At 36.4% G+C, this 9964-nt stretch overlaps 3 protein-coding genes across 6 annotated transcripts; 2 read left to right on the plus strand and 1 right to left on the minus strand.

Annotated features, from left to right (window-relative positions):
• Nucleotides 1–18: 18 nt before the first annotated feature.
• Nucleotides 19–1563, plus strand: LOC128875703 (grpE protein homolog, mitochondrial). Its single transcript, XM_054121524.1, has 4 exons — nt 19–280; nt 523–949; nt 1028–1111; nt 1195–1563. Exons 1-4 carry the CDS (start codon nt 192–194, stop codon nt 1300–1302), a joined length of 708 nt encoding a protein of 235 aa, XP_053977499.1. The 5' UTR covers nt 19–191; the 3' UTR covers nt 1303–1563.
• Nucleotides 1564–1709: 146 nt separating this feature from the next.
• Nucleotides 1710–7261, minus strand: LOC128875698 (DNA mismatch repair protein Mlh1). Of its 4 annotated transcripts, none has more exons than XM_054121519.1 (10): nt 6745–7261; nt 4905–5031; nt 4772–4835; nt 4505–4704; nt 4199–4427; nt 3925–4126; nt 2561–3764; nt 2423–2486; nt 2152–2350; nt 1710–2087 (listed from the first exon to the last, which is right to left on the minus strand). In XM_054121519.1, exons 2-10 carry the CDS (start codon nt 5015–5017, stop codon nt 1795–1797), a joined length of 2568 nt encoding a protein of 855 aa, XP_053977494.1. In that variant the 5' UTR covers nt 5018–5031; nt 6745–7261; the 3' UTR covers nt 1710–1794. The 4 variants fall into 4 exon arrangements, with proteins under 4 accessions (XP_053977494.1, XP_053977493.1, XP_053977492.1 ...); XM_054121518.1 differs by lacking the exon at nt 6745–7261 and adding an exon at nt 5571–6429; XM_054121517.1 differs by lacking the exon at nt 6745–7261 and adding an exon at nt 5180–5243.
• On the plus strand, nt 6593–9911 carry LOC128875700 (heat shock 70 kDa protein cognate 4-like). Its single transcript, XM_054121522.1, has 4 exons — nt 6593–6735; nt 7268–7481; nt 7800–9044; nt 9141–9911. The coding sequence occupies exons 2-4, from the start codon at nt 7277–7279 to the stop codon at nt 9647–9649; spliced, it is 1959 nt and encodes a 652-aa protein (XP_053977497.1). The 5' UTR covers nt 6593–6735; nt 7268–7276; the 3' UTR covers nt 9650–9911.
• Nucleotides 9912–9964: the final 53 nt, after the last annotated feature.

The following is a 9964-nucleotide window of genomic DNA, read 5'->3' on the forward strand; positions in this document are numbered from 1 at the left end:
CTGTAAATTAATGAACTTCCGCTATGATCACGTGGTTTTGTTTATTTGAGTTTATTTTACGTTGAACAAACGTATATAGTCGTGATTATTGCGACATAAGAAGAAGCATTTGAGAACCGCTGGGACAGCACGAGGATCGCGGTAGTTTCATCATTTACCGTTTAATTTTTTCGTAAAATTATAAAGCGGCTATGGCATCAATCGTAATACCGGTTGCAGTGAGATTTACTCGTGTCACGATCGATAGTTTGCACAATATAAATAAAAATATTTTACTTAGGTAAGATTTCATGTTTAAATGTACGATGCCGGAATGCGTGCATTTATCGCGTGCATTTTGCAACGTATAACTAAAGGTTAGGTTGTTGAGTAATGCACATTTGCTACGTAATTGTAGTGTCGTGTCAATTTTCCCAATGAAACTGTCCTGTATTTCATAGAAATGATTGTACTTTCTTTTATTCGTTTTGTTTATTCTCCAAAGATGATGCGTTCGAAATATTTCTTGTAACCGTTTTATAGGTTATCTCAGCCATCGTACATTTCTCGGCAACGACAAGAATACAGTACAATTACAGAAGAAAAGAAGTCGGAAAGTGGTGACGCGGAATCTGCGGTTCCAGAGCTCACAGAAAATGAAAAAAAATTGAAGGCAGATCTTGAACTGCTTAACAAAGAGTTAACAGAACTTAGAACCCACAACACTGAGTTGGATGGCAAATATAAAAGGGCACTTGCCGATGGCGAAAATCTTAGAGTTAGATTGATGAAGCAAATCGAAGATGCAAAATTGTTCGGTATTCAAGGTTTCTGTAAAGATCTCTTGGAAGTAGCAGATATTTTAGGCAAAGCTACAGAAAGTGTACCGAAAGATGAACTCACAGAAAAAAACCCACACTTAAAGACTTTATATGAGGGTTTAAGGATGACAGAAGCACAGTTGCATAAAGTAAATACAAAATTGAGATTTAATTATATTCAAATATACTATATAATGAAATTTGTATCATTCAATATCTGTTTACAGGTATTTAAAAAGCATGGTTTAATTTCATTGAATCCATTAAATGAGAAATTTGATCCCAATCAACACGAAGCATTATTTCAACAGGTAGAAATAATATACTCTCTTTACATAAGTTTTAGTTTGTAATTGTGTTGTATGATCAGTATTAACAATATATTTTTATATAGGAAGTTGAAGGCAAAACACCAGGGACAGTAGTAGTTGTATCGAAACTGGGCTATAAATTACATGAACGAGTAGTAAGACCTGCATTAGTTGGTGTTGCTAAAGGATAATTTATATGGTTTTATATTCAGGGATTTAAAGAATCACCGAACAAAGTCTCTGCTACAATATTACAATTGAAATTTAAATGTAAAACGGATACACAGTCTGAATGGAAAATTAATATTGGAAATGAGCAAAGTACATAAATTTTATGAGAAGTAAATTTCTTCTCGACGAACGTTAGTTATTAGTCAATGTTAAAAAAATGTAACATATATTTGAACTTCGATGTTTCTTTGATCATTGCAAATAGACATATATATATTTAAGCAAGTCATTCCTTTTATTATACTGTCTTTTGTATCTATTATATTTTAATATGAAAACGTAACAAAGTAATATATAAGTCCAGTTAGGAAATTTAAAATATGAATCGTTAAATAAATAAAGGATTCAAAATAATAATTTAATGGGAACCACCATCTTACAGGCCTACTGGTATGAATATATGATAGGTTCATTTCACTCAATTTCGATAAAAATCTACTTATCAAATATATCTAACACCTTTCAAAAACTTTGTACAAATCAGGCAAGCTGGCTATTTGTAATATCGTTGAGTCGTGACTAAAATGCTTAGGGGGAAGTAAACTTTCTTTAATTGCAGAATATAAAACATGTTCTGTAATATACTTCCAATCATGAGTATTATGTATAGGATTCATTTGACTATAATATTTTGCAGTTTCTCTGCAAATATTTTGAAAACATGGTTTTTCCGATGACCATTTAACCTCGGTAGCTAAACGTAGTATATATAGAGGAAGACCAGCTTCACATGGAAAATATTTTTCTGGGAAAAAAAATTGTTTTTAATTATATTTTAAATACTAGTGGTTCGCTAAAATACTACTCACCTAATAATACTGGTAAAGAGTTTAATTTTCCCTTCTTATCTATAACAATAGAAAAATATTCCTTCAACATGTCTGCCTTTTCTAATAATAATTCTGCAGCACTTGATGCTAATTCCCCTTTATCTCCATCTTCTTCTGTCCACATAGCTTCCTCTGTGTCTAATCCTAACATGGCTAAATCATTTAAAGGGATTGGCTCCTAAAAATTAGTATAAATTTGAATATAATGACAATAATTTTGTCTATTGTAAATATTAAAATTTGTTCATACTGAAAATTTGATGACACCATAGTTGGCAAAATCATAAAGCATAATTTCGTAAAACAGCTCTTCCCTAAATGAACAAAATACAACTTAATTATTCGTACGCATTATTAATATTTTATAAATATTTCCGAATAGTCTTACGCCAATTTCGTAGTGTTGCAAAGATATAAATTAACTCCACTCTGAATAAGAGCAGAAGATTGATCTATACAGCCGACAAAAGTTAGATTTGATAAAATTTCTTTCAACCCTTCATGGCACTCGTCTTCTACCTCTTTACGTAATCTTAAAACACTTGTTAATTTTACTTCTCTCCTAAAATTGTTTATTGAGTAGGATTTAAATTCTTTACTGTCATCGTTATCGTTTTTATTGTCATTGGTGTCTGTCGATATAGGTACATTAGTTGTATCATCATTCGACTTATTATTTTTATCATTCTTATCATTAACTTTTGTTTCTTCCTTAGGAGGACTACTTTTTTCGGCAGGCTCCTTTTCTATCGCGGTACTCTTACTTCCAAAATATTGATGCACTTGTTTCCGTGCTTTTTCGGCGACAGTGTCGATACATTTTTCTTCTGTAAAATCATCCATTGTACTTTCTTCAAATTCGCTAAGTGAAATTTGAAAATATTCTTGTACAACCGATAATTCAGTCTTATTCTCTTTGTCATGTTCAGCAAGTGTAACTATATCACAAGTGTCAGGTACTGTTACTTTCGATGATGTAGCAGGACTGATATCATTTACAATACTACTCCATGGTGTACTTGTTTTTTGTACTTTTGCTACATCAAAGTTTGATTCATCTACTTTTTGTTCATCACGGATATCATTAGCGTGATCTCTTTTATCGGTATCTACTTCATTTAATTTCGATTCGTTGGATACGGAAGTATTTATACGTTCATCGGATTCGGCATTACTTTCGTCTCTAGTACGTTTTATTGGTGTCTGAATAGTGAAGTTAAATTTGTCCAATTTCTGATCAGATGCATCAGTTCTGATCATATCTTGAGGTCGCACCTTTTTCGTTTTATCGCTGCTGTCCTTCTCATATTCTGGTAGAACTTCTTTTAAAACTTCTTTAGTAATATCTGCCTTAGGTAAACGTGCTTGTACATAAAATGTTCTAGAAGCACTGTTTCCAGACAATTTGTCATCCAGGGCAAACTTCATTCTTTCAATGATTGAATTTTCGTGAAGAAATTTCACTTCGTGTTTTGTTGGGTGTACATTGACATCAACATTTCGTGGATCAATTTCCAATGATATGTAGCACCATGGATGGGTCTTTTTTGGAAGATAAAAAGTATAAAGCTCTTCTAACATTTTACGAATTGCTGAAACAAGATACAGGACGTGAGGACATTCGGGAAATTTCTACAATTTCCAGAATTTTCTACACAACTCAAGAATATTCTAGACCTCTTTTAAGATATGTCCAGAATGTTCTAGAATGAACCTGAGAGAATGAAACTTGTTCTAACATTTTGTACTTACAAGAAGATTCTACCAATCGATTATTAATAAATAAAAGAAATATCATTCTTTTATTCGTGTAATTGGGATTTGTTATTAAGGCATGCATCTTAAATTTATAGGCATCATCTGTAAGTTCCACTTCCAATAATTCACGGGAGACAGGATTGCCATAAAGTATTCTTGCATTATTCATTTTTGTAGAATTATGTGGTGTACGCACCTGAGTGATTAAAAAAAAAATGTTATTACAGTAGAATGATAGTATAATATCAGTTTATGAACATTGAAATACCTGAGGTGTTATTTCTCCATGTTTTTTCAATACAAATCCTACAGTTGGGTTATGTACTGCATATTTTGTGACTACATCTGTAATTTTGTTGAATTCCTCTGGTACATTTGACAAGGCCTTTCTTCGTGTTGCAACATTGTAAAATAAATTCTCAATCATTATAGTAGTACCTTGATTTCCAGCACATGCTTTAGGAGGTTCTTTTAGTTTACTGTCAATGTATGATGCTCTAATGCAAATAAAGGAGATTTTTAAAAGACAATTATTTACATTTTATTATTTTCCTTCTAACTATAATTTACCTACTTGTATGCACATTTCTCATCAGCTGTTTTTGTTGTGATAGTCAAAAGTGCTACGTGACTGATGCTTGATAAGGCTTCACCACGAAATCCAAAAGTTGATATCGTTTGTAGATCCTCAAATGTTTGTAATTTGCTTGTGGTAAATCGTTCGCAAACAATTTCCATGTCATCCTTCCTGATCCCTGTACCATTGTCCTGGATCTGAGAACAATATCAAGTACTAAATTTATTACATTTACTTATACACTCGAATTAATAAAAAATGTACCTGCAATAGTTTTAATCCTCCCTCTTTAGCGATAATCTGGATATTAGTTGCTTTTGCATCAAGACTGAAACGTTCGAGATTAAATTCGCAGCGTAAAAGAAACGCAATGTTTACGATGTTTCAAACAGCTCACCTGTTCTCGATTAATTCTTTTAATGCATTTGCTGGCCTTTGAATTACTTCGCCAGCTGCAATTCGATTCACCACGGTGCTATCTAATTTCTTAATTTTTCCTGGAGCGTTCATATTCGATGATGTTTCTAGATTTTTATTGAATTTTCGAGAAAACGTACGTAAGAGATAATGGATGTAAATAAGTACATACGTAAATATGTCGCAGTTACTGCCATGGGCATATTTACGATGCTAGGTAATTCAATTTCATGTAAAATAAATGAAAATAAGCACTTATGTTCCAAAGAATACGGATTTTGCATTTGGAACAGAAGTTGTGCATTGTATTGTGGAAGTTTTTCTGTTTTCATTGCAGTCTTCCCGCCAAATTCGTCCAGCTAATAAAGAATGCCAACATCGAAAAAAGGAATGATGGCGAACTTTCTCGAATTTATGGAGTCCTAGCAATGGACAAGACCCTAGGCTTCGTAATCTAAAGTTTACGAATACGTTTGTCGCGTTTCTTTAGAAAATGTTCAAAAAAGGAAACGAGACAAACAAATTGACAAATTTCAGATTTGTTCGAAGTCTAGGGTTTTGACCATAATTGCAGTATTGTCCTTGTTTCTTTGATACTGTCATTGAAGGAAAGTTCCACACGGAGAGAAAAGATTCGAGAAAGTACCTGCATTATCAAGTCATTGTTCGAATTATAGGTAATCTCCTTAGCCAACATTCTGATTATGTTAAATATTCTTTTCGGTTAGTATACGTATTCATATATTAATAAGTTTAGTAACGGTAAATGTCTCGATCGTGATGTAATAGCACCTATAAACACAATTACATTAATTCACCAATACAAATTCGGTTGTTCTTAAATTAGAATACGCATTGGAAATAAGATGTAACATAAGTTGCTGTACAAGCATGGTATATTTATGGACAGTTATTTTTAAATGATCATCGAACTATCTTGAATTTACGAGAATCGTATTTAAGAGTTAGCTAAAGCATTTTTCGCCAATTGTGAATTGATCACTCAACGAGATTAATGACTTCATTTATTAAATAAATGAATGCAATCTAATCTATCATACATTTGTATTGAAAACAACAGATTCTCGTCAGATAATGTAAATGGAATTTAACTATGTTATTGCGTAATATTTTTTGTTTACGATTCTTCTAGAAGACCCGAGCACTCCAAAAAAATACGTTATTCATTCTCAGAGTCTGCCACATTCTTTGAAATCATTTTGTATTTTGCATCGTAATTTAGACTAAAAAGTCTTTTTAGTACTTGGTATTTAATTTAATCATTTATAGTTGTTAGCACATCTCCAATGCCATTCATGTGCATAATTTTGGCAAGTCAGTCAACTATAAATGATTAAATTAAATACCAAGTACTAAAAAAAATCATTTATAGTTGTTAGTATCTCCAATGCCATTCATGTGCATAATTTTGGCAAGTCAGTTTTCGGATAAACAAGATTTAGAGTCCTAATTATAACCGAAATCTTCCAGCACCTTCGTGTAGTTTCTCGCGTCGCTAATCTTCTCTCTCTTCCTCTTTCGCGTTCGTATTGATTGCTCCTTGTTTCGATACGTCTGTCCTTCTCTCGACTTTCGAGCCAATGGGAGCGCGCTGTTGAATCATGAAGTTGCCGCGAACGGTCGCTGCAGAAGCTTCTCGAAGCGTGAGATTCGGTGTATTAAAAGGGACGCGACGCGTGGCGCAGTCAGATACGATTTAGCAAGCGACTTGTGAACATTGTTGAACAGTGCTCAAGTGCAGTATATCTGCGACGTTTATCGAGAGATACAACAAACGAACGAAACAAAAGGTGAGTTACCTAATTACATTTTGGAAGCTCGTATATTTCTGATTAGTGAATCTTCTTCGTATTCCGAAGTGCTCGAGATATCAAAGGTTAACGTTTAGAGACATCACCGTGAAGTTGCTTCGTCACCAATGAAGTTGCTTCGTCATCAATGAAGTTCCGTTAAGTTTCGCCCTAGTTCGATTGTTTTAAAGATTGAAAATTATTTCATAGAGTTTCGTTTTCGGTTTATCTTTGGTTTTCGGGCATGATGATTCATGTTTTATTATCGTCGATTCAACGGGACTTATAATGAAAATGTTAAACGTAATCGATACGTTTGAGTTCTTCCAGCCATGTTTGTAACTTTACACATCCTAGATTAGTGTTACGTATTGCTACATATTATTATTAGACCATTTCGATAGATTCTCTCGTTGAATTCTGTAAATTGGAACACGAGTCGACGATTTTTTGTTTTGGCACCGACAAAGCAAGGACGCGTTACCCATTCGTCGCCAACGCGTTGTCTGACTCATTCTATTTTTGCTTTCAGCTATAAAACATGGCTAAAGCTCCAGCAATTGGAATTGATTTGGGCACCACGTACTCCTGCGTGGGTGTCTTCCAACATGGCAAAGTTGAGATCATTGCCAACGATCAAGGAAATCGAACGACGCCGAGTTACGTCGCCTTCACGGACACCGAAAGGCTGATCGGCGATGCGGCCAAAAATCAGGTCGCCATGAATCCGAACAACACCATCTTTGGTAAGTGAATTAAAAAACAGTTTGAATCCTGATCGTTCCCGAAATTTCTCGAGCTGTTTCATTCTTACGTAATACATTCGTAATTTGTATATTCGTGATTTGATCTTGTACCGTGACAACAGTAAAGTGACATAATATCAAAAACGTATAAAAGAAGGACTTTTCGAAGCGAAGATGAAACAGCGCTGAAAATCCTAACACGAAGACCAGATAATTATACACCTAAATTTTCCTTTCACCGTTCATTATCCTTCCTGTTACTGAATTTTTCTTATCCCCTCTAACATGTTTACTGATATTTAATTCTTAATCGCACAGACGCCAAAAGGTTGATCGGTCGTCGTTTCGAAGATGCAACGGTACAGAGCGACATGAAACACTGGCCGTTCACGGTAGTGAGCGACGGTGGAAAACCGAAGATCGAAGTTATGTACAAGGGGGAGACTAAGACCTTTTTCCCAGAAGAAGTGTCGTCAATGGTTCTGACGAAGATGAAGGAAACGGCAGAAGCATTTTTGGGAAAGAACATCACGGACGCAGTGATCACCGTCCCAGCGTACTTCAACGACTCACAGAGACAGGCCACGAAGGACGCGGGAGCGATAGCTGGCTTAAACGTTTTACGAATAATAAACGAACCGACCGCAGCTGCGATCGCCTACGGTCTCGATAAGAAGGCTGCAGGCGAAAAGAACGTTCTCATATTCGATCTGGGCGGTGGCACGTTTGACGTGTCTGTCTTGACTATCGAGGATGGCATTTTCGAGGTAAAATCGACAGCTGGCGACACTCATCTGGGTGGAGAGGACTTCGACAATCGCATGGTGAACCACTTCGTTCAGGAGTTCAAGAGAAAATACAAGAAAGATCTGAGCTCGAACAAGAGAGCCCTTAGGCGTTTGAGAACTGCCTGTGAGAGGGCGAAGAGAACTCTGAGCTCGTCGACGCAGGCTAGCATCGAGATCGACTCTCTGTTCGAGGGTATCGACTTCTACACATCGATCACGAGGGCCAGGTTCGAAGAACTATGCGCGGATCTGTTCAGAAGTACATTGGACCCGGTTGAGAAGTCTTTGAGAGACGCCAAGATGGATAAAGGTCAAATTCACAGTATCGTTCTGGTCGGTGGATCCACAAGAATACCGAAGATTCAGAAACTACTTCAAGATTTCTTCAATGGCAAAGAACTAAACAAATCCATCAACCCCGATGAGGCTGTTGCTTACGGTGCCGCTGTGCAGGCAGCAATCCTTCACGGAGACAAGTCCGAAGCTGTTCAAGATCTTCTGCTATTGGACGTAACACCATTGTCTCTGGGTATAGAAACAGCCGGTGGCGTCATGACTACCTTGATCAAGAGGAACACCACAATACCGACCAAGCAAACTCAGACCTTTACCACGTACTCGGATAACCAACCAGGCGTACTCATTCAAGTATACGAAGGAGAGAGAGCTATGACTAAAGACAACAACATTCTCGGCAAGTTCGAGCTGTCCGGTATACCGCCTGCCCCTAGAGGTGTGCCTCAGATCGAAGTTACATTCGACATTGATGCTAATGGTATGTATACAGCAAAGCAAATTTGTTTTATTTACTCATTTCATTCTTTCGAACGTATTGTTCAATGTTTACTAACACCCTGCGTAACGATTTCAGGTATCCTGAACGTTTCTGCGATTGAGAAGTCTACTGGAAAGGAGAACAGGATCACGATCACCAACGACAAAGGTCGACTGTCCAAGGAGGATATCGAGAGGATGGTGAACGAGGCAGAAAGATATCATAACGAGGACGAACAACAACGCGACAGGATTTCCGCAAAGAACGCTTTGGAGTCCTACTGCTTCAGCATGAAGAGTACGATGGAGGACGATAAGATCAAGGATAAAATCGACGCGTCCGAGAAACAGAAGGTCCTCGACAAATGCAACGAAGTCATCGCCTGGTTGGACGCGAATCAGTTGGCAGAAAAGGACGAGTTCTCCGACAAGCAAAAGGAATTGGAATCTGTCTGCAAACCTGTTATCACCAAACTTTACCAGAGCGGCGGTGGTGGCGCACCAGGCGGATTCCCAGGTGGTGTACCCGGCGGATTCCCAGGTGGTGCACCAGGTGGTGCTCCAGGTGGCGGCGCTGGGGGTCCAACGATCGAAGAAGTAGATTAAAGCAGTCGTTCATCATCCAAAGCACCAAAGATTTTCATATTCCACGTTATTTATTTAACGTCATATAACATTATTCACATAGATTCCTGTAACTTTTTTTTTTTACACCAATACATTTTGTGAGATCTCAGGGATATTCATGACTTTCACCGATTGTTAAAACATCACTGAAATTACACGAACAAGTATTGTAATATGCCAGAGATTGGAACTTTTTTGTGAGAAAGTATTTAAATAAAGAATATTTCATTTGTTATAAAAATATTGTGATTGATAATTTCGTATGGTTTCCACTTGTCGATCCTTATTGTTAGA

The sequence above is a fragment of the Hylaeus volcanicus genome, chromosome 4 (assembly GCF_026283585.1).
Source record: "Hylaeus volcanicus isolate JK05 chromosome 4, UHH_iyHylVolc1.0_haploid, whole genome shotgun sequence".
In the NCBI taxonomy this organism is placed as follows: domain Eukaryota; kingdom Metazoa; phylum Arthropoda; class Insecta; order Hymenoptera; family Colletidae; genus Hylaeus; species Hylaeus volcanicus.

Bases quoted from the DNA above. Each gene is read 5' to 3' on its own strand.
- LOC128875703 (XM_054121524.1), top strand. From the start codon at position 192: ATGGCATCAATCGTAATACCGGTTGCAGTGAGATTTACTCGTGTCACG. The intron at 950-1,027 runs GTAAATACAAAA...ATCTGTTTACAG, and splicing joins CAGAAGCACAGTTGCATAAA to GTATTTAAAAAGCATGGTTT. The intron at 1,112-1,194 runs GTAGAAATAATA...ATTTTTATATAG, and splicing joins ACGAAGCATTATTTCAACAG to GAAGTTGAAGGCAAAACACC.
- LOC128875700 (XM_054121522.1), top strand. From the start codon at position 7,277: ATGGCTAAAGCTCCAGCAATTGGAATTGATTTGGGCACCACGTACTCC. The intron at 7,482-7,799 runs GTAAGTGAATTA...TTAATCGCACAG, and splicing joins TCCGAACAACACCATCTTTG to ACGCCAAAAGGTTGATCGGT. The intron at 9,045-9,140 runs GTATGTATACAG...TAACGATTTCAG, and splicing joins ATTCGACATTGATGCTAATG to GTATCCTGAACGTTTCTGCG.
- LOC128875698 (XM_054121517.1), bottom strand. From the start codon at position 5,228: ATGCACAACTTCTGTTCCAAATGCAAAATCCGTATTCTTTGGAACATA. The intron at 4,428-4,504 runs GTAGGTAAATTA...TATTTGCATTAG, and splicing joins GATGAGAAATGTGCATACAA to AGCATCATACATTGACAGTA. The intron at 2,487-2,560 runs GTAAGACTATTC...TTGTTCATTTAG, and splicing joins TGCAACACTACGAAATTGGC to GGAAGAGCTGTTTTACGAAA.